The sequence below is a fragment of the Tachysurus fulvidraco genome, chromosome 4 (assembly GCF_022655615.1).
Source record: "Tachysurus fulvidraco isolate hzauxx_2018 chromosome 4, HZAU_PFXX_2.0, whole genome shotgun sequence".
Taxonomy (NCBI): Eukaryota; Metazoa; Chordata; class Actinopteri; order Siluriformes; family Bagridae; genus Tachysurus; species Tachysurus fulvidraco.
This window is the reverse complement of record NC_062521.1, coordinates 6,094,156-6,121,751: the sequence shown is the minus strand read 5'-3', so window position 1 is coordinate 6,121,751 and position 27,596 is coordinate 6,094,156. Positions and strand designations below refer to the sequence as shown.

The following is a 27,596-nucleotide window of genomic DNA, read 5'->3' as shown; positions in this document are numbered from 1 at the left end:
AGGACAGCCTTCACACTTAAGGGCAAATTTGATTACCAGGGTACCAACTGCTATGTTTTCTGAAGGTGAGTGGAAACCTAAGAACCTGTAGGAAACCCACACAGCCACTTGAAGAACATACAGAACTCCACAGACAAGTAGCCTGTGTTCAGGATCAAACTGGAGGCCAGGGAGCTGAGAAAACCTTTCATTTTTAACTGAATTAAGTACTGCCAGCTCATTTATGTGAAAAAAAATGTGCAATTCATATATTAATGTAGACTTGTCTTTAACTTCTCAAAGGACAAATGGTGCAAAGAATCAAAATAGAGTCCATGATTGGTATTGGAGCTTTATTATGCATTGGTTTGCAATAAGCACTAAAAAAAATGTATTAAAATACCACAAATATGAAAACAGCATGTTAGTGTTAACATTTAGTTGAAAAAAAAGTAAAACAATCCAAAAACCTGGAAACCCTTTAGAATATTTTGCAGTGTTGAACTACAGAAGACCTTTCCCTAAAATATATCTCTCTCTCCGATCTTTATATCCACACACACACAAAGTTGTAAGTGTAAAAGGCATTTGCTCAAGCAACAGAAACATTCATCAGTCCATTCACACCACACACAACCTATACAAGCATCTGAGAAGAGTAGCATTATAGACTATAAAAATATTATCTTTAAAAAGTATTCTCTATATTGTCAGTATGAGATTAAGGTTTCTAAAACACAACTGAATTCTTGTAATACTAATATTACTCTACAAATTTTTTTTAGCAATGCTGTCTACTAAAATGTCTGTGCAAGTCCACATGAATTATTATTCAATTATTCGATAAAAACGGTCAGCATTTATAGGTAAGATTTTTACACTGGTGCTTTGATGAGGACCCACTGGTTTTGTGTCTACATGAAACAGAAAAAGTAAATCATATCAGAAGATAGTGACAAAAACTGAAATGTGGCCTCGAAGGACATAAGCAGCTATGACCAGTATTGTCAGGGCATGCAATTAAATGTTACTATAAATAATCCATGTTAAGGCAGAAAATACTGTTCATGTATCCCATATTCTCTTTAAGTAGACTTTGATCCTATCTTGAGCAGGCTGTGCCAATTCCTGTTTGGAGCTTTAAAATTGCTATTAAAGTCAGACAGTTCTGAGAGCATTTGTGCAATGCATAGTAGGACAGAAAGGGCTTCTAGGCTGATGTGTAGATGTACTTGGTCTTTGCTGAGCCAGTGAGATAGTCTTCATAGCGGGGCAGGCAGCAGAACAGGACTGTGCAGCCAATTACAATGATGGTGGCTCCCCAGCCAAAACCATACGCCCAAGTGTAGTTATATTTGCCTTCAAAGATTTGTTCGTTGAATTTCACTGGGTAAATTATCAGAGCGATGATCTGGAGTATTGCTGAAATGACACAACACACAAGATTATGTGATCATATTACAAAAACAAGAACCAATGGAATGATATGACTGTAGCACACCTGACTGTAAAAGTCACATCATAAATACTAGTAGCTTTTCAAATTTAAAAATTCCTAAAAAGAACCAGGCCCAAAGAAACAGTAATGATTCCAACGCCGCTGGGACGGGCTGAGACGAGACTGAAAGTCTTGCACATACGTGTAACTGCCTCGCCCTTTGGGGTGTGTAGCTGCAATTCTTTCTCACAGGAGTAAGAGAGATAAGCTTACTCCACCCAGGATTATTACTCTTCGAGGACAGGCTATTCCCGCTCTACCACCTAGGCTGATGTTGTACAAGGCAGTCATGATGTGATGACCAAATAGTCTGACTACAGAGAAAGTCATAACAGGTTTTGACTACCATATTGACGTTTAGGCTAAGGCGTGTTGTGTGTGTGTTTGGAGTGATTCAGTAACCTAGAAACCACTCCTAGCCCCACAGGGAACCAGCATAACAAAGCTGAGGGCGGTAATCAGAGATACAGAACTTCCTCAAAAAAAAAAAACAGAGCACAAGGCTTGCCCTTGTTCAGACTTGTGCTGACTGATGCCATCATTTTTCCAGTGTACGGTTGTAAAATAAGTAGTTTAGCTACTATTTATGAATATTGTCCCTCATGTGCTTATTGTAATACAGAACTAAGTTTAGTTTTTTTCTTATATCTTCTCAGACAAGAGGTTAATCGCTGACATTTATTTAAACACAGACCAAATCTCATAATTCAAAGCTGTTCTTACCGACAATAATGAGGAGCAATGCAATTGGTGGCATGAGCGGAATATTAAGGGTACAGCAGAGCGCCACACAGGAGATGATAAAGGCTACGATGAGGATGATGAGGCCGATGATCATCAGTGCAGCGACAGCCTGAGCCCATGCTGTGAAAAACAAAACATATAATATGATTTCTGTGAGAACATTACTCAACACACACACAGAAAAGCTTCTTGATTTGACACACATACTATGTTAATGGACATAAACAATACGAGATGAAAGTTTCATGAAAAATTCTCAATTTGTCTCAGATATATTAATGTTATCGTATCATTATAAACATACTTGCCACCAAGTATGACTTACGGAGATATAAAATCCATCCAGCGGCATTATTTTATTCTTTTAATTAGGTTTAAAATGAGGCCAACACAAGCAGGTATTTAACTGTTAGGGCTGGTTGTACTTTAAAGGTGTGACTGATGATACAGTTCAGACTTTTTTTTGTTGTTATCTTCTACTTAATAGGACTGACCTGCAATACTAAAACAGTTTATAGCACTGGGTTGAGTGTAGGTTGTAAAACTAGTTCAAACTATCTGGTAAGTATTTATGGTCAGACACTCCTTTAACAATACGTGTTTGTAATGAATTTTGACTCATTTGTATGTAAAATAAAAAGGCATTTGAGTCTAAATGGCAAAGTAAACACTGTCGTGCTCATACAACATCGAATATAGAGACATTTAAAAGAGAACCAGGCTAGCAAACAGACAAAATGGCGTTCGGCCCCTGAAAAAAACACACACACACACACACACACACACACACACACACACACACACACACACACACACACACACACACACACACACACACACACCTGTGTAGTACACAAACACAAAAGTCTGGCTACTGGTCTAACAACTTATCTTTCAGACATTTTCTTGTAAATTAACTTAAATGTATATGTCTTTAAATTTAGTTTCATTGAAAAAAGTATCAAAGGCAAACTTTTCCTTTTACTCCTATTACCATAGGTCAGGTGTACAACGCCATAAGACATAAAACGTTTTCTAAAAATAAAACTTAAAGTAACACACAAAAAATAAATATATAAATATAAATTACTGACAACATTTTATATCGAAAGTGCGAACGTGTGTTATGAAGATAGCGGCTTCCTTATAGAGGGCGAGCTTGAAATTCCGGGAAATTCCGTGTGTTCAACAGTTCGTGTTTATTAAACTCACAGCTCTCTGCCGTAGTTACTTCATTTTTACTTTTAACTTAAGATAGAACTAAATAGACATCCATATAGATAGAAAAGTGAATCTTTTACGTACTATAATACACCGTTTTAGCCTAATACATCGAAAGAGAGCAGGGTACCTGCGCAGCTTTAGGTAAAATCAGTTAACAGAAAAAAAAGTTAACAAATAAACACCGAACGTTGTTATAACTGTTGGTGAAACTTACAGAACTCCATAAGAGACTTGCAACTCCAGACCTCATTGCGTCCTCGGCACTGATCCCACATACTGGCATAATGCGACTTAGCGTCTTCGTCCTCCACCCATCCGGACTGAGCCGCGATGGCGATTATATCAAAAATGATGGCGAAAAGCAGGAGAAGAGGCAGAATCCACCTGCAGCGGGGATACGCGATGCCACAACGAAACATGTCTGAAACGCGATGGTGTGTGTGTCTGTGTGTGTGTTCACTGCTCGGAGGGTCAAGTCAGTCGTCCTGTTTGTTCGCCTATTCTGTGTCTCACTAAACTACAGACTCTCCACCCAGTGTAACCTGAACATGTACACACCCTGATACACAGCAGGAGGAGCCACACACAATTTTTTTTTTGTTTTTTTTTAAATGTATGTATTCTTTAAAAGCAGTAAAAGAAATCGATTAAACAGAACACAAATAGGAGATTCGGTGATATAAAAACAACATACTTATTTTTCTATAATAAAAAAACCTATAGCTTATTTACAGCATTTAGCAGACGAACATATTCAGAATGACTTAAAGTTTTATACATCTGAGGGTTAAAGAGCTTTGTTCAGAGGTCCAGCAAGTGGCAGCTTGGTGGACCTGGGATTCGAACTCACAACCTTTTGATCAGTCGTCCAACACCTTAACCACTAGTTAATGCCTTAAGCTCTTAACTGCTTCATCCTGGTTAGGCAACAGAAGTGAATAGTATATACCACTGTGGCAACAAGTTATGTATGGTTGAAATGACAATAAAAGCTTCTTGACTTGATTTGGCTTGACTTGTGAGTAATAAACTAGACAATATTGAACAGAAAAACAAACACATTTTTTCATCTTAAACATAAAAACACAGTGTGATATGATAAAAGACAACAAAACAGCATACCTGGTTTGACTACTTGTTTGTCAGATTTGAAGTTAATCGATTATCTATCATACAATGTCAGAAAAAAATAGTATTTCTGTCTTTTCCATGTTTCCATTATAAGTCACCAAAAGGAATGAACAACCTCAAAGGTTTTGGTGACTTTATCCTGAAACATGGTCATAGTGCTCTTTCAAAAAGGTATTTTAATGTTTAATCGTTAAAAGTTTCCTCAACCTTTATAATCTTTATACACAGAACAACTCTGATGTTGCTTTAGAGTTTTTGAGTTATTAAAATTTGGATTAAATCCGTTCAAATCCAGTGACTTGACAAATAGGAAATGTACTAGTACTGTTTTACTGATCATTTACTTGTTTTCAGTAACTGCTTCATCCAGGTTAGAGAACAGAAGTGAATAGTATATACCACTACTGCACTGTGTAATGCAACAGCTATATATGGTTGAAATGACAATAAAAGCTTCTTGACTTGACGTGACTTGACTTGTGAGTAATAAAATGGACAATATTGAACAAAAAAAACCAAACACATTTTTTTCATCTTGAACTTAGAAAACACAATGAAACATTCATCATGATTGTGAGGCAATTAATCATTCATAAGCCTGATTGCATGTGGAAAGATCAACCTGCTCCCATGTGCTAGGAGGAGTTCCAGTATGTTGTGGCCTGGGTGTGACAAAAGACGCAGACTATTACTAAGTTTCTGTTGACTCAGAATGATACATGTATTGATTTAATCAGAACTGGCATGAAAATCATAATCAATAAGGGAATTACTTAAGAGCCCTGAGAAACTTCAACCTTATGTAATTTATTTATGATCATTAAAAAGCAATCAATTAAATTATGAACAACAGTTATGAATTAAGAAATAATAATAATAATAATAATAATAATAATAATAATAATAATAATAATAATAATAATAATAATAATAGAAAACACTGGAGAATTCACTGGAAAATAAAAACCCATTCCTCAATGTTGCACAATAATACATTTTAGAGGATACTTTTTCCAAGCTTCATCAACCTTGTACAGAAGCCTAATGATGCCATAATGAAAAGACTTCAGCGATAATAAAATGAAATCATATTTCGCATTTAAACCTAAAATTTACTAACTTTAAAAGAGTTTTTTTCTTTATTTTGCAAAAGATTCAACACATGATCAGGGGGAAATGTGCATTCGCAGACATACAAAGCATTTTAAAGAATTCCTCATAAAACATCAAAGATTTTGTGCGTTTATTTGTTGTTTATAACCTTTTTTTAGTTTATAATGGATGAAATAAGAGACTTCAATTAAAACACAAAGAGGATTTTTTGCATCTAAAATAAAGAAATATTCACAACATACTCCAGAGATCCATGTTTTGGGTTTGCATATTTAAAAAATATCTTTAAGGACAAAACGATGCACCACATTCATGGGATAATTTTTTATTTTTATTTTTTTTACTAATGTTAGAATAAAAAAAATAATTCTGCAGCATTTTCTTCGTAATGGTTTCCTGTGACGGCACCGGAAGAGATGCCAAATCAACTTCCGTCCGCCATGTTGCAGTGAGACAGCGAGATTTCTGAATTAGCGTTAACGCTTTCGGTTTAGTTTCAGTCATGATGTCCACACAGGCTTTGGGAGGAAACGGAAAGATGAAGGAGTATCACTACACCGGACACGCAGAGCATAAATTCTCACCTTATTCTTTTAATGGAGGGTAAGAAATAATAGGTTCATGCTGAAAACGCTGCTAAGCGGCTTTGTCATCTTCCCTGTATGTCGGTAACTAGCCGTCATTTTCACTTCAATGTCTATGGATTCTAAAATGTCGAATGTTCTGACAGGAGCCATGGCTTTACACACTAGCCGTTTAATTCTTAAGTATCCGTATATTATTTTCCGACTACGAAAGTCTTGTTAACGAGACAGTCATCATTCAGTCGTTTTAGCCGCTAGCTAGCTAGCTGTTTTGAGTATATGATGTTTATTTTGTGTAGCTCGAACTCTGATTTCACTTTAAAGGTTACATTTATAATAGTCAGATTTTTTACTTATGAAGATCAATTCAGTTTCGCTTTAATGCTAAAGCTGCTGATGTTTGAGTGACGTTAGCAAGAGCACATTGTAGTGAAGAAATCCTGTCCTCATTCATCTCTGGTGCATTTCTTGTAGCATAAAAAATGTAAAAAGACTTAAAAAATGTAAATTAACAAAATTGTAGTTTGTTTGCATTTATGAAGACATCACACACAACATTGACGACTCATCCTGCACTAGTTTTGTGTTCAACCAAAGAAATGGATGCTATAGTATCTTATCTTACTATTAGAGAATGGAGTGATTCCTAAACTTTTGACTCTTAACATAAACTTTGCCTAACTTCTGCATTCTGTCTAACAGGACTGTGCTGGCGGTGGCTGGAGAAGATTTTTCTATAGTGGCCTCAGATACACGTCTGAGTGAGGGCTACTCTATCCATAGCCGAGACTCTCCAAAGTGCTATAAACTGTGAGTGACTAGATTGTTGGTAACCCATAATTTAAATTTAGCAGTGTTTAAAGTAGTTCGATTTAATATAGACCTAATGCAAGTGATGTTTTTTTTTAAATTGTAAATACTCTATCTGTTCACACACAGGACAGACCAGACGGTGATCGGCTGCAGCGGATTCCATGGGGACTGTTTGACGTTGACCAAAATTATTGATGCAAGGCTCAAGGTACACGGTGAAGTTAAAACTTACTTTTTGAACAGTCCGCTTTCTTTAAAAACATTGCAACTTTCTTTTCATGCTTCAAGTGGTGTCAAGTGCATTTTGTCAGGCTCAGTTGATGCTCGGTTGAAATTACTGGTGGTGACATGGAACTGTTAGCAATTCATTTGCTTATGCGATAGAAAATAAGCCTTTTTTTTCTTTACAGTGTGTTTAGTAAAATATATGCTTAATAATAAAAACACGACTATGCACTTTCTCGTAATGAGCTACGCTTAATTTAATACATCGTTATTTATGTTTGCATTCTTCTTTCATGATGAAATGACATGATGACCAAATGTTACAGATTTAATGATTACAGTACTTGTTATTGTTTTAAGCTGATTAGTGTGTTATTCCTTTCTGACAGATGTACAAGCATTCAAATAACAAGACCATGACAAGTGGAGCTATTGCTGCAATGCTGTCAACGATTCTGTATGGCAGACGTTTTTTCCCATACTACGTTTACAACATAATTGGTGGGCTTGATGAACAAGGTAATCTTTTTTGCATAACTATTTCATTTCAGCAGACTTGGTTTGTTTTTACTGATGGTGTTGTAAAATGCTTCTTTATAGAAAGAACAGTAATGCAAAAGACAGAGCAAACCTTTTACCACTTTGTAGCAGCTCATGTTCGTTTTTTCCCCCCCTATACCTGTTACTTCAAGGTCGAGGTGCAGTGTACAGTTTTGATCCAGTTGGATCCTACCAGAGGGATGCTTACAAAGCTGGTGGCTCAGCAAGTGCAATGCTGCAGCCCCTGCTTGACAATCAGGTAGGGTTACAATTGACTGTTAAACAACTTGCAAATACAGCATTAGGGCATGCCCGGTGCGAGGTATTATTCCAATTTGCATGTACATGTGTAAATGCTTGCTATGCACAAACCTGTCTGCTGCAATATATAGCAAACTTGTTTCATAACATTGTAGCAAATAAGAACAATCAGCACTATATATTAATTTGTTTACATATTTTAATGAAAATAATTCACACATTGGTACATGGCTTAATATAACGTATCATATAAATGATGTATGTAATGACGTATGTTTATTAACAAGTTGAAAAATACATACTTTATATGATTGGTTAAGATTTAGAATAATGTAGTTATAATATTTTTTCATATTCTTTGAGAGAAACCTTCCCATCCATTGAAATTAATCGTGTTCTTGTATGTATTTTGAAAAATGCTAAAACATTTACACAGAAATATAGTTTTAGTACTGAATACTTTAGACACCTGGAGGGAATTTTATGGAACAAGACAGGAATGAGCCATTTATAGTTGCTGCAGTAAAATCTTTGATTAAACATTTTCCCCTGTTTTTGTACAGATTGGATACAAGAACATGGAAAATGTGGAGCAGTTGCCATTGACGCTGGATAAAGCCATACAGCTGGTTAAAGACGTGTTCATATCAGCTGCAGAGAGAGATGTCTACACTGGAGATGCCCTCAAGATCTGCATCGTCACCAAGGACGGCATCCTGGAGGAGAATGTGCCACTTAGGAGAGACTAACAGGCCTACGTGACTATGCCAGAAACTGGCCTACTGTCTTTTTGTTCTGGAATTAATATGTCCACTCTATTGAATACTGGTTTATTGTTCTTTTTTGTATTCTTGATCAAAAATAAAAATGCTAAATAATAACCCAATTGTTTGTCTCTTTTTTTTTTTTTTTGTAAATTGTTTGAGACTTTTTTTTTTTTAATGTTTGGTAGTTCATTTCTCTGGATGCATATGTTGCAGAAAATGAGTTAAATTCAAAGAGTTATTAAGCGTTGGCAAAAAATTGCTAAAAATAAATAGATAAGTGTTACAATTGTGGACGCTATATTTTTGTTTTGCCCATTTGGAAGTACTTTCCGACTTTTCAGGAGTTTGACACGATTAATGAGTCGTGGTGAGTTTGTTGAATCTTTTCACCTGTTACCTATAAACAGTGTTATTGCCCGTTCACATGGCTACAGTAATGAAGCTAGCGCTTTCGTCTGTTCACCTCTGGCGAAGTATCCTCGTACAAATGGATAAAAAAACATGAAAAGTTAGTACTGAACACCGTACTTCTGTGTCCTTCCTTCCAGCCACATTTAACACTTTACACCGCCACGGTGTCGAGTCACATTAACCAGGTGACACTCGATGTGCTAACGAGCGACTGTGGAGCTTCGTATATCATTGACGGTATGAAAACCCTCGTCTTTCTTGTGTTTTGAAGTTATTTGGCAAGTGTTTAAAACTGGACGAAGTGATTAAACCAGGTAGATATCGAAGTGACAGCTGAGGAAGAGCAGCACGACGAAGAAATACCACGTCGAGTTAAAGATGATGCTAAACTCACTGAGCTGATTGAATGCCTGTCATCAGCTACATCCAGACTTTTCTTCTGATGTTCATGAATATTCATGTAAGCCGTTTTTGCATTTGAAATCTTTAGCATGCACTAATTACTAGTTATTTTGATCAGGTTGAACCTCCATTCAGCTGATCTTTGGATGTAAACAATTACTGACACACTGTTACTCTTGTTGGGATGCAGCTTTACTCCACTGGTTCCCATTTCTCATCCTGGAGGATCTCTTGTCCTACACATTTTGTTCCCCACCCCTATTTTAACACACTAGCTTTGTACAAGGGGATACAATGCTTTAAAACATGTTAGATACGCTACATTGGCAAAAGTTTTGGTACGTCTTCCTTTACATGCGCATGAACTTTAATGACAAAGGGTGGACCAACACCATATTAAACACCATATTATGTTGATCTAACCAAACTGTTAAATTATCCATATTAAACCATACGAATTAAGACCTATTCTTTAATATGGATAATTTAACAGTTTGGTTAGATCAACAAACTGGATTAGATCAGTGGTTAGATCAGCAAACTGGAATTGATCATTGGTTAGATCACCAACCTGAACATCCATATGTACATCTATAAAGTAAACCAACATAGTGAGTGTGTCAAAACTGTATGGTGTTTAAAAAACCATTGGTTACTGCTGTATCGGTTATACTTTTATGAACACAACACACACACACATACACAGTGACCTGAAAATGGTCCACCACGCAAACAACATCTGGTTAACGGTGACTTGAGGAGTGACAAATGGCTCATCTCAACAGATGGGGAGCAGGCAGTAATTGTTTACCTACACAGTGACCTATATGGTAGGTAGATACAATGGCAAATGTGTGCACGTACAAGGTACCTATTCAAGTAGCTTGAGTGTACACAATCAGGGTTCACTATACATGACTGTATACAAGTTTAAGTAGTTGCATAACTGTCTGTACAAACTGAAAGTAATTGTAAACCACCATACACAATACAGAAACAGATAATTATTTTTTTTTCTCTAAATGCCAGACCGGTATCATGGTATCGATTGTTTATTTTATGCTATATACATGGTGAGTTTTGACTGTTGCATGGTGAATGTGCAGCCCCAAGTGCCGAAAGTGGTCGTGAATGAGGACAGCAGCTCTGAGCCTATGTTTTTGAATCTGGTTTTGTCACCAGATGGCACAAATTCCCAAGTAATCCTCAATTTTATCAGTGATCAGTATTTAGAGTCATTGCTCCCAAAATGTTGAAACAGTTCATTTCTAAAGCCACATCTAATAGATCTGTTCCAGCTGATCCTGTTCATTGTAGACATGCTTCATTGTAAATATTGGTCCTATTTCTATAATTCTGTTTACACACCCTTGTTGAACAGCCCTTCCCACTGTAGAAAATCCTCACCCTTCTGTAGTGTAGGAATAGTCTTTATTATTTAAAATGAGTACAACCTTAGCCTTAGGTTTAGTGGACCAGTCAAACAGGTTAATAAAAATCAAGAATAATTATGTTAACACATTAATGGTTTCAATTTATTTTATTTCCTATAAATTCTGTACATGTTCTAACAAATCCAAATGTTTTTTATTCTGACCCAGAGATCAAAGATGCATCCAGATGTTTGTGGTATGAATATTATTGAGTATCTGTACACCTGGGAATTCAACTTGCATGTGGTATATGGATGTGGTAGCTCAGTGGTTAAGGTGTTGCGCTACTGATCAGAAGGTCATGGGTTCGAACCCCAGGTCCATCAAGCTGCCACTGCTGGGTCCTGGGTTCCTCAGTTGCTCAGCTGTAAGTCACTCTGGATAAGGGTGTCTGCTAAATGCTGTAAATGTGGGTCTTCTGCTGCTCTTACAGGAGCAGAGCAAAGCCCCACCCAGCCCTGTTATAACTGTGTGTAGAGAAACTATAGAGTTTCTAAACTATAGTTCATGAATGACTGCAGGGCAGGGGACTTATTTGTCCATGTTAATATCAATTGTGTGGTGACCTGAAAAAACTCTTCACATGAAGTTTTCCTATTTTATATTTAAAAATGTAGAGAAACTATAGAGTTTCTAAACTATAGTTCATGAATGACTGCAGGTTTGGAAAAAGAGAAAGAGGCTGTTCCTTCATCAAGGCCTGGAGTCTTATTGTCCAGTACTTTATCTCACATGGCCAAGTCTGGTGAGAAACATGTTTAATAACTTTTAATTGTTCTGGTTATTTAAAATATTATACATTTAAACCTCTCAGGAGAGAGCAGAAACTTGATGATGGAAATTCTTTTTCAATTGAAAATGCCTAGTTTCTAAGAGGGTGTCAGTCTGGGAGCCTTGCTGCACAAACACACAGACTTGGGGCAAACGATGAGCTCGATGCTGGTTTATCAAAAGTAAGTATCAGTAACAGCCATGAAACCCACTGGTAATTATTGAGTTCTTTTTTTTTTTTTTATGTCAGAGTGCACTTTCTCTGTCCTTAAAGCATGGCTGCTGAGGCATGTGTTCATTGTAAAAGAATAGTTTGATCCCCAAGCATTTCATTAAAGGGGCTCTGATAAGATACATGGAATTTCTTCATATAAGTTTCCTATAAAACCTAATTTTTCTTATAAAATCTGTAGTATTCTGTCATCAGTTGTATGTATGATGTTCTCTACAGTGTTGCTCTAATGGCTGTGAAAGCTCCGAGCACGTGTGTTGGTCAGGGCCGAGTGACTCAGCATTTAGAGAAGGTGCTGCTGGATGCCCACTTTGTTTCACTTAAACTTTTCCTTGAGCAGGAGAACATAGTCAAGTAAGCCTGGATGACTAAGAGGTGCCAAGCTCTCTCTGCTCTCATATGGCTTTCGTGCATCGACACCTGCAGGGAACTGCTGGACCTACAGTTAAAGGTGAGTGAACCTTTCACATGCCCACATCAGTATTTTATTTACTTGCACATCTGTTAGTAACAGGTGTTGTTTTTAGATCTGTAATTATTGTAGATAATTCTTCTGTGTGTCTGAGTGTAGTTGAGCCCTCATGCTGCCATAGGCAACAGACAGACATGTGCAGACAACTTGTCTTTCAATACATAATACACAGCATTACTGCTCACTAAAATTTTTTTCTGCAGTTTAGAATAGAGAAATTATTAGGATGCTACAGCATTTGATATAGGATATTTCATTTAGATACGCATCCTATGTCATGTACACTTTTAGTAAGGAGATATTTTCAAGAGTCAAGTCAAGAAGCTTTTATTGTCATTTCAACCATATACAGCTGTTGCAGTACACAATGAAATGAGACAAAGTTTCTCCAGGATCATGGTGCTACATAAAACAAAGACAGGGCTAAGGACATGTAAGTAGTCTTAGCCACATAAAGTGCAGCTGTGCAACCTGGTGCAAATAGTGCAGGACAAGACAAACAAGACAGACAAGACAGTGCAGGACAAAATGCAGTGCAGACAAAAAGTTACAAGACAATACAAAAAGTACAAAAAATGCAATACACAAAAGACAATAAACAGCAACAGAAACAGCGCCGACCGACCAGTGTATATACTGTATGTGAATACTGAATGTCCAAACAATATTTCGTGCAGTAACATTAGAATGAACACAGTTTCTTAGCAGCAGGTCCTTGGGATAATATATAGAATTGTGCAAAAAACAGCAAATGACTGAAATATTCTATAGTATGTGCGAAATGTCTGAGATATTGTACAATATGTGCAAAAATGGCTGAAATGTTGGACAGTATGTGCAAAAACAGCAGAAAAGTGTGCAAAACAGCATGTAAACAGTTTGATGGATTGTAAGCAGCATGTAAACAGTATGATGTGTCAGTGTTTGTGTTTTGTGAGGGTCTATGCAGTCCATCCAGATGATGTGTGTGTATGTTGTGCTCAGTACAGTACAGTTCAGTTATTGAGAAGTCTGATGGCTTGTGGGAAGAAACTGTTACACAGTCTGGTCGTGAGGGCCCGAATGCTGTTGGCTTTGCGGATGCAGCGTGTGGTGTAAGTGTCCATGATAGAGGGAAGAGAGACCCCAATGATCTTCTCCGCTGTCGTCACTATCCGCTGCAGGGTTTTGCGATCCGAGATCGTACAGTTCCCAAACCAGACAGTGATGCAGCTGCTCAGGATGCTCTCAATGGTCCCTCTGCAGAACATGATCAGGATGGGGGGAGGGAGATGTGCCTTTCTCAGCCTTTTTGTAGTCGATTACCTGACTATTGAACTAAGTGACTAATTTAACTGACACCCTTGAACAACAACAAAAAAAAGCCTACCTCGTTGGATCAAAATAAATGTTTCTGGTCTGTGTAGGTGTGTGAGTTGGGAGTCATTAACACTCTCTGCAACAGTACTGCGTTATGCCTGCTGGATGTGGCTCAGTTAGCCCAGTGTGATTAGTAATGCTGTTTCAGAAGGCTTAGCCAATGCCTGCCTTAGTTTCCAAGCTAGCATCATGTTGGAAGGATTACCACTAACTGTAGATCCTCCAGAACATCTGATCAGTAAGCAAGATCTACAAGGTTATCTGTGTATATTTTAGTTGTACAATATTTCAGTCCATTAGTCAACTGTACCATATAATACACTTCTAATCATCAAGCAGAAGTGGTGGCAGGAGCACTTGGCTAAAGAGGAGAGAACAGAGAAACAAATTAGGGCTAGAAGAGGTATTGGAAAAACAGCTTCTGCCCAAGGGGGAACTATAACCGTGACTAAAACATCTGCTCCAGCTTGAGGGGCCAAAGCAGTTCCAGGAGTAGCAAGGTTACCATATGAGATACAGAGACATGTCTGATACATTAAGATTTATCATGTGCTTCAAGGACAGGGGTGTAATTAACAGAAAACTATTTTATAACTATAAAGCATTTAATAGACTTAACCCTATCAATCATTTCATAGTGCATGGCTTTGTAAAGGCATTCTGGTTTTAGGTAAATTTTTTTTAAAAGTGCATCAATCTTCCACTTTCCATGGAAATGGAATGGAAAGAGTCTTGGCAAACCAGACCTCAAAATCCAGCTTTCTCCCAGCAAGTCTAAACAAGAGTGCAGCATGCAACACACTAAACCAGCAGGTTTGACCAGGCCTCTGTTTTCATCTAAAATTCACTGCATGTCTGCTGATAATTGTCACTGCATATTTGGTATTGGTATTTTGTGGTGATTTTTTTATATACTGGCTTAAAAACAGGTTGGACGTTTGATTGTCTATTCCAAATTGTCCCCAATAGTGAATGGTACCTTGTGTTAAGCAGGTGATTTTTCACATATGTGTGTTTCTGGAAAAGATGTCCATAATCTATAGTCTTTACATTTGCACGATATGGAAAAGCTAGAGGATAGCTGTGATAAATGCTGTATTCTTGTGATAATACTTACTACATTTACCATATTACATCACAAGAATAGTCAACCTAAGGATATAACCAGTTCAGAGACTTTCTGAAACACTGACACTTTAAAGCAGTAGTCTTAACAATATATTTATATTTATATATAACATTTTGTGTGGATTTAAATAGCACCTTTGGAGGAGTATTACATCAGCATAAGACCAGCAGCTCTGAACCTGAAGCACCTGATTAGCCAGAGCTCTTCGAACTCCCTCCAGCAGGACTGCTCTCTCTACCAAGAGGTTATCATGTTTCCACAGGTTAAATTCTCCTTTTTGTAAGTTCTGAACAAAATCTGACACAAATTTCTTCAAGCTGGTGGTCATTGTAGATTTTATGGATGTATTTAAGGTTTACGATGCATACAATCCGGCAAACCTACTGGGGGAAAGCAATCCTTGTGTTGCTGTAGATGTATACAGCAGGTTTCCGTTAAAACCTGTGAATGAACAGACATTCGATGATGCCTTCATCACAGGAGAGATTGCTCACATCCTCATGAAACAGGAGCTGTATGAGCATCCACAGCTGGCTCCTAATCTGATTGCATATGGGAAAGTCATGGGGCTCAGTAAGTTTTTTTTGTGGCAGAAAATTTTAAAATATTATACAGTGGGAATGGACAAGTGTGTTGTCCTTTAAAATAATCTTAAAATATCTTGCCCAGCTGAGCACGGTGGCTTAGTGGTTAGCACGTTTGCCTCACACCTCCAGGTTTGGGGTTTCGATTCCCACCTCCGCCTTGTGTGTGTGGAGTTTGCATGTTCTCCCCGTGCCTCGGGGGTTTCCTCCGGGTACTCCGGTTTCCTCCCCCGGTCCAAAGACATGCATGGTAGGTTGATTGGCATCTCTGGAAAATTGTCCGTAGTGTGTGTGTGTGTGTGAGTGAATGAGAGTGTGTGTGTGCCCTGTGATGGGTTGGCACTCTGTCCAGGGTGTATCCTGCCTTGATGAAGTTCGGATAAGCGGTAGAAAATAAATGAATGAATGAATCTTGCCCAGCTCTGAATTTATTTTTAATTGTCTTCTTCCCCCCATTTATTGAAATGTTGAAAAGTACATTGATATTCTGGATGGGAAGTTTATGACCAAGCTGCTAAAAAAACAAGAGTTTTTCAAGTTTAAATGCTGGATATGAATAGATCCCGGCTTGAGCTTTACAGGTTCATTTCCCTTTCTGTTATTATGAATTTAGTAGTTAGTTAACCCTTTGGGACAAACCTTTATATAACATGTACTTTGGAAAGAGTATTTCGAATTTTTGACCAGGTCGCTTTGATACTAAAAAAGTCCATAAATATAATGAAATTAATTTTATATAAAGAAAATCAGATTATTATTATTATTTATTATTATTTATTTATTTTTGTTGCATAAATCTGTTAATCAACCTCAGTTCTATTCAAAACTGCTAAATAGTTTAAACAAATTTTTTTTTTACTTACCATTACCTGTATTTAATTACCATTTTAATTAGTGACATCACAAATTCACATAAAAATACACACAAAATTATTCTTTTTAATATAAAAATTTTTTTTTTTCATTGCATGGCCATTACATAAAAAAAAAAAACATGCATTTTTGCTTGTTAATGGTTCCCTCAGCTGGGAAGAGGTAAAATTGCGTGTGTTCGTGTATTCAACCACTGTTTAGTGGTAAATATTAATCTCATATATTTAAATATGTTTAATTTAGTGGATGTTTTGTCCACGGAAATGACAAGGGTAGTATTTATGATGTGCCCACAAGGTTTTAATTAAACAAACACACCTGCAAGCAAAGAATTTGCACATATGAAAAGAAATTTAAAATGACAACTTTAACTTCATTTAAAGTGAAATTATACAAGCAAAATTGTCATGATTGTTGCATATACAGTAAGCAGATTTGGTTTAAAGAGCCTGAAATAATAATATTAAGGCCAGGAGACACATGATGTGAGCTCATACTCTGTTCAGCTTAGTGACAAGCAGGACTCGTACAGACTGGTCAAAGGAAGCGCACACACACAGGCCCTGTTTGTCGGTATTCCAGTCCAGGCTGACAATAGGTTGTGTAGACAGAGTGACATTCTGCAGGAGACTGAGTGTCCCAGGCACTCCTTGGTCTACTTTGTTTCCATCTTTCTCACGCCTCTGCCCTGGATACTCACTGAAAGTGTTGAATTGTCAATCAGAGGTGCTTAGTGCTGGGACGATATTATGATTGATATTGTGACAAATTATGGATTATATTCTATATTACATAAAAAATCCTTTTAAAAAGTTCAAGTGTTATTTTTGTTTCACAATAGTAAGTGAGCAATGGATCAGATGTCAATATAAGTGATAAAATACTCAATACTTAAACAATTTATGCAGCAACATAATTCCAAAAAACAGGGAGCAATCTAGGTATTTATCAAGCCAGCATGAGTATGTGTATAACTAAAATGGGGGAAAATATTAATGTGTTGTCCTATAAATCCCCCAGCACACACTCAGTATGCAGGGACACTTTTGATACGTGTGTGTCTGAGTTTAAGGGGGGAAATAAGAGTACAGAGAGAGTTTTTTTTTTTTTACTTACTATTTCCATAAGTGCAGCTTCCCAGCTCCACCTGTTGTCATGAAGATGTCCCGGTTCTGCGGCAAATGTCTCACTTGCCATATTGTAGATTGGTCAGTCTTAAAAATACAGACAACAACAATAGTAATTATAATAAAAACCAGTAGTGAATATAAAAACTTGGCAGATATGATGCGAGTGCTCTCAGGCTCACCTTTTCCGAAACAGAGGCAAAGCCTTTGGTCGGGTGTTGAGTCCTCATGTCAAAGACATGAAATTTGCCCTCTAAAGACGTTGCCACTAGTTTATTCATATTGATATCTTTTCTGTCAAATTCTAGGCTGCAAACCTATAAAATGAAGAAAAGTTTATTTGTAATGTTTAATCACTGATGTATTAATTAGGTTGCTTATCAGCATTTAGAAAATCTCAATGTATACTAGGATACTCAGTGTAATAGGAGTCTAAACCAGGGGTGTCACATCGACACAAAATTGATATAATCCAGCCCACCACATTAATTTAGAAATTTATGTATTTAAAATTAAATTCGTCTGGTTGGCCATAATTGAACTGACAGATTAAAAAGAAAAGGAGACAGTGTCCTTTTTTAACACTAGGGGGCAGAATAGAGCAAGTTGAACATTTTCCTCAGTAATTACTCTACATCTTCTTCCAAAAGAACTAATTTACAGATGTCAAAGTAGCTCGGGCACAAACTTATGCAACCATAAATATTGTATTGTAAATATTCTGCAAGTTATTAGATTTTTCTGGTTTTTAGTGAGTAAATTTGCATCTGTTTTGCAAATAAACGTATACATTCATTGTATATCACACACATTCAGGATGTATGGTTCAGAAAAGTGTAGATGAATGAAAACTATAAACAGTAGTTGGCATGTTGTTGGTTACTAATCTGACTTAGTCTGATTCACTTAAAAAAGGATTAAATGTAATGTAAAACATAAACTAGGATATTGACACCTGTGCTCTAAAGCATTTCCAACATATATGTGCTATATAAAAACGTTCCTTTGATGAAATGCGAAACCATTGTAAAACTTACACCATTTTTAATATTTTTCTCCCACTGCAGAGCCATATTTCGGAGATCAAACAGCTTAATATCACCGTTGTCATAACCAGCACAGACACAGCGGTTCTGATCGTTAAAGGCGTTACCTTGGAAGAAAAAACATCGATCAGCTAGGAAAACACATTAGAAACATCATGCTTTGAGAAAACCGCTTAATACAAATCACAGACCCTAAATGTACTACAAAGCTATGGAATCCTTGTCATTCAGTATAATCTAAATGTGCAACTGTTGGCAAAATGCTGATATATGAGAGGAATTATACACTATAATAGGGTGCAAGTTGGATTATTTTCCTAAAACACCAAGACCTGTTTTGTTTTATTCCCTAATTACATGCCATCCTAACCTACACAAGATTCCTGTAGATGAATTACTTGGCAAGTTTGTGTCAGCATGTTTTCTTTTAACAACAGCAGATCAACACAATGCTACAAAGTATTTCATATCTATCCATCATGCTTTAGCATGATACATGTATTGGAATAAATACACACCAAATGCAACAGTCCAACAATCTCTCTTGGTCTCTCCTTCCATCGGCTCCATGTTTGCCACAGGTGTATCTTTTTGCCTCAGATCCCACACTTTAACTGTACCTACAAAAGCAAGACCAAAGAATGTGCAGATCCCTGATCATAATAATATTATTATAATACAATGCCAGGTATAATAGATATAACACTCTGCCTGGTTTGCATTTTTTTCCATGTGCAGAACTGCAATCTATAATTTTGTTCTAATATTGTGAACCAGATTAAAATCATATGCTAATAGAATACCAAACATCAGAATGTGTAATGATGCCAAACTTACCATCTCTGCTCCCTGTAACGATTTCTGGTGCGCCCTCTCCGATGCCTAAACCTCCAACTCCGTCTATGCTGTTTATTATTTCCTTGTGGCCTTTCACAGAGTACACCGGATCCTTTGCTGCCTCAAGATTCCTAATGAATACATTTTATACTTCGGCTTAGACCAAACTTGTAAGTGTGTGGAATGAACAGATGAGCCGTAGAAAGGTCAATCATACCACACGTGAAGGTTGCCGTCAAAATCGCCTGTGGCCAAATGCCTCTGCTGGAGAGATGTTGCACCAAATGTTCCACATTTTATAGGCTTGGGATTTTCCATCTGAAACAGCAAAATACATTATAGAACATTCATGGAAACATGCGAGAATGAGAAAACATGGGGAAATCTAGCTGGCCGTGGTCACATCTGATACAGTTATTGTAGCACAACTTCCTGTTTGTCTGATACAAATATTTGTTCCCCCTCAGATTTGTTTGTCCGTGTGTTGCATACTCATTTTCACATACACATTGATATTTCACCTCTTTTTGTAGTACCCGTTATAAGTTCTAATATTACTAAGATGATATTAATCTTTATATTATTCTCATAATAAACTTTTGTTCTATGTTTATGTTCTGTAAAGCTGCTTTGAGACAATGTCAATTGCAAAAAAGCACCATAAATATAAATCTGAATTGAATTAGTTGAAATTTGAATGGAATTGAACTTTGATCTGAGGAGTTGATACTGAAGCACGGGTTTATTCTGCATCTCGAATTATAACAAGTCTCCTGAGGCAGCATCCTGGGCCTGATCACAGGACTTCTGTGTGGGTTGGTGGACCAGACAGTGAACTTCCTGCCAGTGACAGTGATGTGTAGGGAAGCTGGAATCAGCGTGGCGTGCTGTTGCTATGGCAACAAGGTCAGCGAGTTTTCTAGAGCATAGCTGCTAGCTTTAGCTTGTGGACTCTCTAACTGTGGCAATTACGACTTGTTAAAAAAGAACAAACTTCACCTCTTTGACTTGTTTTAGTTTTCCATGTTCAAGCTCGTAAATCTGCAGGACTCCACTTCCTTTGGCGAGGGTTCCCATACAAACAAACTTCGCACTGCAGGGAATCCACTTGCTGTCGAACACCGTGTAATTTAAACTCTTTTGAAAGTGCGCGATGATCTGCGGCTTTTCCAGAGACGTTGACATTTCGGCCAGTTTAACAAGAAGTTAAAAAAAAGGACTAAAGACTAGAGACCTCTCCGTTACAACCCGAGTGAGGAAGGCGTATGGACCCTGTTTCCCACCCGTATAACGAAAAGTAAAGCTTCCCGCGATTCTGATTGGATACAAGATCCGAATCGATACGGAATTAGCCAATCAAGCGATCGAACGGAGACGCGTTAGCAAATGAACGAGGAGCAGGAATTTGTCGGAACACGGGTGGGTAAACAGGTGTATAGCTGTTCGTATGAACGCCTGATCATAAATTCACAATCCAAAGAGACATTTGAGACGATACGAGTTTAGTTTGTGACTTTTTTTAATCGGTTCAAATATATTTACAATAACACCACAGCCTTGGTCCTGTTATATATACATATTTTTTAAATAATTGTGGAATAATTACAAACGCATACAGGCGGTTGTCGGAGGAACCTGGGGTCCTTTTTGTAAAATGGTCGACACCGCGTGCTGAAGATAAACAGTTCACCTGCATCGTTGTTTTTTATTACGTTTATAAGCAAAGAGTTCGAAATGGAAAGTGTCAACAACTCAGCTTCGGAGGACACGAGTGCGGTGGACGGTGGAGGAAACACGGACACGTTTCAGACGGTAAAGTCGAAGAAATCTTCAAAACGTAAACGTGACCAAGGGGAAGTACAAATGGAGTCTGAAGACGCCGTGGCACCGAAAAGACCACAGTTTCCCCCAATATCAGGAGACAAACTGAAGGTATGACTGAAGTCATTTGGTGTTATTTTAACGTATGTACTTGTATATGTTTTAATTAAGCGTTTATCGTTAAAGCTACACGTGTCTTTATGCGCATGCGCGGCTCTCAGTTATCCGAGGGCTGATTTTTAAGTTTTGTTTTGTGTGTAAAGTAAAAAAGACACGTCATCAGGATCCACACCAAAAGCCACAACGTGTCTTGTTAAACACCAACGTACAACTGCATATTAGATCAGGTGTTTGCAAAGTAAAGGTATTGATGTATAAGTTGCAGTAGATTCACAAACAGACCACTGATTTTTGTTGTTGTTGTTGGTCTGTTTGACTGGGCATTTCAATCAAGTGCCCAAATTCAAACTTAAATACATCTAAAAAAAACCACCTCTATATACACCTCTGTATTCTAGAAAGAAGTTTTACATCTCTGGTAAATATCCAAAATAGTCAAACACATTTAATAAGAGTTGTGCAATTATTCTGTACTATTCAGGTTTACAGGATGTATCGAGCTGAAAAAAACTGAATATGTCTGCATTTAATAGCTCTAGGCAGTTTTAATAAGGTCGGACACGCAGTAGTTTAGCACAAACTCTTGCACAAAAACCACCGAGTGATCAATTCTGGGATTTAAAATGAATCAAGCTCTGGCCAAATAGATGTGGACTTGCCTACACATGGTAGAAAGCAAATATATTAAGATTTCATGATGACAAAATGTAGTCTAAAGGTTCTCAAGCCTTTTCTTTGGCCACTGATGACATCTTATGAGCCCTAAATTCTCGTGACCAGACAAATAATAAAAATAAAAACATCATTGTTTCATAAAATTAAAACATTATTTTTATCAGGCATTTATAGCAGTTTAAACAACAAAGACTAATTATTGTATGTGGAAAGGTTCAAACAGGAACATGACATTTTCAACACTACCTTTTTGACATCTGAAAATACAGGTGAAACACTACTGTTTGTTCTGAATTTTTTCTCTGAATTAGTAAATGTAACAGATTATGATGATCATTTAATTGTCTTACTGAAAATTGATAATGACAGAAAACAATTAGCAAGATACAACTTTATGTTGCACATATCCAGTGTCAAGGTTTGTGAACCCTTTAGAAATTCTTATATTTCTGCATAAATATAATGCAAAACTTCAAAAGATATTTACCAAAGTCCCAAAAGCAGACAAAGTGAACCCAATCAAACAAATCAGACATATTATACTTGGTTATTCTTTTTTATTTAGGGAAATTTTCCAATATTATTTGTGATTTGGCAAAAGTATGTGAACCTTTGTGCAGAAATAACTGCATGGAAACCACATTCCTCAGTACAGAAGAAATACTTAATCACATTGCAAGTCACAGATCTGTAATGCCGGATGGATCATTCCTCGGTAATAAAATAAAGAAGTATATTTTTGACTCATTCGATTGATTGCCTTAACCTTTACATTTAGGGTTTCTGATGTTTTGGGTTATATTTATGCAGAAATGTATCAGTTTTTAAAGGTTTCACAAACTTTCAAGCCACGTTGTAAATATTTCAATTCTATTAGGTTGGAATCAATTAAAATGACATTTTAATATTTTAATCGGTTTATTAAATAAAAACTTGTATTTGGCACTGTGTCCTTATGTACCAGCTGTATTAAATCATATTAGATACACACATATTGAACGTTCTGTATAAAATATACATTTATTCAAAAAAGTACATATTCATATTTAAAAAAAAATCAGTATCAACATGTATGCTATTTTTAACATAACTATTTCAGAAAGGGCAAAGATATCTGTAGCAAGTCAGTCCGTGAAGGCAGCCATATTGGGTAAGACAGCCTAAAGCCTGCTATTGACTGCAGAGCATGAGTTAATCCACTAGAGGGCAGAAGAGGAAAGTGTTGATAAAGCAGGTTCTGTAGAGGTCTCAGAATCTCATGTAACATATGATACATTTGGTTTTATAGGGTTTGATAAGAATGAAAAGCAAATTTCTTTAGCTTGTTTAACAGAGACACCAAACAGGGTATGATGGCGCACGTAGCACATTTTCATGAATTACTGTACGCCACTCCAAAGAGATGAGACTAATGAGATGCCTGGGCATGTGCAGTGTCTGCAGTCTGTCAAAGTCAGCAGAAGGTGGAAAACCTTACTTGTTATATCTGGTAACAGTGGATCTAAAAAGCCTGTGACTTTTTCTACCCTTATTGTGAAAGTACAACATACAATTGAATTGAAAAAACTTTTCCTTTTATTGCACTACTCTCTTTTTGGGTAAGAGACTAATTAGCATTGCACATCTTGACTTGGAAAATTTCTTTCTTGAAAACACATTCTAGCTCCATCAGTTTGTGCAGACATGTCCTATGCACAGCCCGCTTCAGGTCACCACACAGATTTTAGCTGAATTCAGGTCTCTTTCTAGGTTGTTCAAATACGTCGATCTTTTGTATGCTTTGGGTCATAGTCATGCTGAAATGTGAATTTTTATTTATTTCTAAGCCAGGCTTTAAATCCATGCATATTTTTTCTTTATTTGGTGGTGTTTTTTTTTTTTTTTAAACGTACCTAATTTATTATTTCTAGCTTTTGGAATTGGGCTCCTTTTACCGCATGGTTCGAGATGATTGAGCTAAGTTTTATTTAGAGTTGCATGCATTTTTCGCACCACCACGGGTCAGACATGAAGATAATCAGCTCAGATAATTTCTGCAGCTCATTTCATATTGCTGTAGGTCCCTGCAGTCTTGCTGTTAAGGTTTTGTCTTGTTTCCTGATCGAAGCTGTGAAGAAAATTCTACAGAAGCAGCTGATCTTTATTTGGTTAATCAGAATAATTTCCTTGACCATGTTGTATGTGATTGGTTCATTCTGAACAAAGCCGTAAGCCAATAATAAACAGATGTGCACATGCATGTGTGTAACCAGGTTATTGTAAATCCCCCTCCCTTAATGTTTGAGGTTTTTCACTTAATTTTTATGCCTTGTAATTTCAAAAAATCCCGATATTATTTATCATGCTTTCATATATCCTATCACAAGAATGTGACATTTTAACAGGGCTGTGTAGACTAGACTTTTATTTTTTAAATATCCAATATAAGGGCAGTGAACTCTAGCTACTGCTAACTGGGCTCATGTACTGGATTTCTCACACTTTTACATGGCTTGCATAAGCAAACTTTTATTCTATAATTCTTGCAAACACATTGAAAAGGTGATTTATAAAAATATATATATTTTTTGTGATTCCTTGATTCTGGTGCTTTTGGTTTCATATATAATTATCAATTTTTATTTGTTTGCTCTTGAAATTGAGCCCTTGTGCTTTTTCAGGGTGGTGCTGATGAGATGAGGAAAATCCCTGTGCCATCTCACAGATATACACCTCTGAAAGAAAACTGGCTCAAAATCTTCACCCCCATTGTTGAAAACCTGCAGCTTCAAGTTCGATTTAATCTCAAAACGAGAAACGTGGAAATTAAGGCAAGAACAAAAGTGTTTTTGAAAGACTTGTTCATTTGTGAGTAAATGGAAGTATAATGAAGTTTTTCCTAATCATACATAATCTTTCTTAACAGACATGTAAAGACACACAGGATATCGGTGCTCTTACGAAAGCAGCAGATTTTGTAAAGGCCTTTATTTTAGGATTTCAGGTTGAGGTGAGTGAGCAACAGCCACAGCTCTTAATTGCACAGCGGTGAACACTTCTCTTCATCTGAGTTTCTGTAATTATCCACAGGATGCACTCGCACTCATCAGACTGGATGAACTGTTCCTGGAAACCTTCGATATCACAGATGGTAAGTTTATGCATTTTGATTTGTTTTTATTCATTTTTCTATTTAAATTTATTTTAAATTTGTTTTTAATTCAAGCAGCTTACGAGAACAATGCAAGTGATGATCTGATGCGTTATGAGTTAAAGTTGGCAGAAACCAGATATAAATGCATGTCATAATAGGAAGAGTGTGTTGAAGCTTTGAAACAGAACAACCAAACCTTTTTTTCTTCCATCTGCTTGTGTTTTGTCTGAAGGTCATTACTGCTTGGGGCATCAGTTTAATTTCTGCCTCTTTGCTTGTGTTCTGACACTGTAGTTCCACATGTGACACTTCAGCATCCACCATTGCTATTTATCTCTTCGGTGTTTCACACGGCTGGCCAGCACATTAACAAAACTTTTAAGTTGATTTCAAAGTTAGCCTGCATGCCTACCTTCTGCATTGCATCTAAATATCAAAGCACATTTTCAGTTTCTTTAAATAGTTAAAAGCTAAAATGTGGATGTAGGCGCCCCCCCCCCCCAAGAAAATGCAAGTTTCATTCTGTTTGTGGACGCAGATTGCTCGATATCGTTTCTATTTTCATTTACACGAACAAAATAGAAAAGCAAAGTCCATTTGCAGTTGCATTACCTTGTCTTATGATTTATGACCCTGTCATATCAGTTATGTTTATGGAGCCTAAACAATTTAAATAGATTTGCATTTCTTGTGTTGTAGAGAACGTGGCTTGTTTGTTTGAAATTGATGTCAGTCACAGTTGATAGCCAAGAAGGAAAATGTGCTGAAAATCCTGTCTGATTTAATGATTGCCTCAGTTGCACAACTTTGTTTCCTACAGGAGTAATTAATAAATTTCTTACCCCCCAAATGATTGAATGAAAACTATCCCAAACTGAATAGTTTACTGACATGTGAAGGGTTTAGATTAAATAGCTGTCTGGATGCTACCAAATATAACATTTATTGGTAAACAAGATCTCTCTCTTCCTAAGTATCTCAAAAGTTTTAAAATAATTAATCTGAATTGTGCTTTTTGTGATGCATCTCTTTTTTTAATATCATGTACATAAATCAAGCCATTGATTCTTGAACAAGAGATTAAAGTATCTCATTCAGTTAAGACTGTATACACTCATCTGTTCAGCACGGTTACCTTCTCGGGTGTCCACTGAGACTGACGTCACTTCAGGAATCCTGTCAAACACAAAGTGCAGTCTCCATTCATGATGCTGAGGAAGTGAAATCACGATCAGTATAATTGCCATATGGAAAGAGTTTTAGCAGTCATAACTCATACGACGAGCGGAACACAACTGCAAACAGACTATGCAATTATCATGATAAAAAATAATAAAATAAGCAGATTCCCTGATGCAAAAAGTCATTTAGTAATGCTGAAGAAAGGCCCGTGGTGTGTGACTGACATGCTCGTTACACACAGGCAATCAAAGCTGACCTTGGTGACCCTGATATACCCTTAAAAGCACTGCGTGAAGCTGAATCATCCTAGAAAGATGACACGGTTGTTTTTTTGCATTTGTCGCTTGAAATTTCAATGGTTTTATACAAATGCTATACCATTTGATTTTGTTGTAGACCCTCAAAGTGCTTGTTGCTTTGTGTTTTTTTTTTTTTTTGGGGAACAGTTAAGCCTCTCAAAGGAGATCACTTGTCACGAGCTGTTGGGAGAATAGCAGGCAAAGGGGGGAAAACGAAGTTCACCATTGAAAATGTCACAAAGACCAGGATCGTCCTTGCAGACACGTGAGTCCCAAGACTACACCTTCTATGTACGTTCTGCATCACAACGAATAAACTGAAAAATGTTATGTTTTACAGGAAGGTTCACATTTTGGGGTCGTTCCAGAATATAAAGATGGCACGGACAGCTATATGCAACCTTATCTTAGGTAACAAAGTTTGGCGCTGTTTTTTTTTTTTTTAAATTATTATTATTAAATGAACTGAAACATGAAATAAAACGCTGTTGATTTTCACCTTCACAGGAAGTCCTCCATCGAAGGTGTATGGAAACATTCGGGCAGTTGCCAGCCGTGCAGCTGAGAGATTCTAACAATGACACTCTTATCTTCCACCTACTTTGCAGCACATGGACTGAAGCAGAAAATACTCCCAGGTTCCCAAAAGTGGTGTGAAATATCCAGTCAGTACCTTTACACTGCTGCCTGGAGTTCATCAGCAGAGGACATTTTTTCACCTGACTGACAGATAACAGAAATGAATATCCCTGAAACACTCAAAATAAAAAAAAAACTCATAGCAATGGAAAAGAAGCAGGTTGTGGATTCA

At 37.0% G+C, this 27,596-nt stretch overlaps 4 protein-coding genes and 1 long non-coding RNA gene across 5 annotated transcripts; 3 read left to right on the top strand and 2 right to left on the bottom strand.

Annotated features, from left to right (window-relative positions):
- Positions 1-317: 317 nt before the first annotated feature.
- On the bottom strand, positions 318-3,974 carry LOC113655399 (p53 apoptosis effector related to pmp22). The gene is made up of 3 exons (XM_027165910.2): positions 3,660-3,974; positions 2,201-2,341; positions 318-1,401 (listed from the first exon to the last, which is right to left on the bottom strand). Exons 1-3 carry the CDS (start codon positions 3,862-3,864, stop codon positions 1,190-1,192), a joined length of 558 nt encoding a protein of 185 aa, XP_027021711.1. The 5' UTR covers positions 3,865-3,974; the 3' UTR covers positions 318-1,189.
- A 2,125-nt stretch (positions 3,975-6,099) lies between these two features.
- psmb1 (proteasome 20S subunit beta 1) lies at positions 6,100-8,993 on the top strand. Its single transcript, XM_027165639.2, has 6 exons — positions 6,100-6,292; positions 6,976-7,083; positions 7,213-7,294; positions 7,701-7,830; positions 8,004-8,110; positions 8,676-8,993. Exons 1-6 carry the CDS (start codon positions 6,192-6,194, stop codon positions 8,859-8,861), a joined length of 714 nt encoding a protein of 237 aa, XP_027021440.1. The 5' UTR covers positions 6,100-6,191; the 3' UTR covers positions 8,862-8,993.
- A 2,516-nt stretch (positions 8,994-11,509) lies between these two features.
- LOC113655234 lies at positions 11,510-15,348 on the top strand. The gene is made up of 4 exons (XR_007140496.1): positions 11,510-11,870; positions 11,992-12,078; positions 12,469-12,579; positions 15,220-15,348. It is a non-coding gene; the product is annotated as an uncharacterized LOC113655234 (long non-coding RNA).
- Positions 15,349-16,591: 1,243 nt separating this feature from the next.
- On the bottom strand, positions 16,592-20,948 carry dnaaf10 (dynein axonemal assembly factor 10). Its single transcript, XM_027165797.2, has 8 exons — positions 20,555-20,948; positions 19,773-19,873; positions 19,556-19,686; positions 19,237-19,338; positions 18,710-18,825; positions 17,855-17,989; positions 17,662-17,759; positions 16,592-17,244 (listed from the first exon to the last, which is right to left on the bottom strand). The coding sequence occupies exons 1-8, from the start codon at positions 20,738-20,740 to the stop codon at positions 17,037-17,039; spliced, it is 1,077 nt and encodes a 358-aa protein (XP_027021598.2). The 5' UTR covers positions 20,741-20,948; the 3' UTR covers positions 16,592-17,036.
- Positions 20,949-21,187: 239 nt separating this feature from the next.
- pno1 (partner of NOB1 homolog) lies at positions 21,188-27,580 on the top strand. Its single transcript, XM_027165798.2, has 7 exons — positions 21,188-21,487; positions 24,832-24,981; positions 25,077-25,160; positions 25,241-25,301; positions 26,933-27,050; positions 27,126-27,196; positions 27,293-27,580. Exons 1-7 carry the CDS (start codon positions 21,290-21,292, stop codon positions 27,358-27,360), a joined length of 750 nt encoding a protein of 249 aa, XP_027021599.2. The 5' UTR covers positions 21,188-21,289; the 3' UTR covers positions 27,361-27,580.
- The last annotated feature ends 16 nt before the right edge of the window (positions 27,581-27,596 follow it).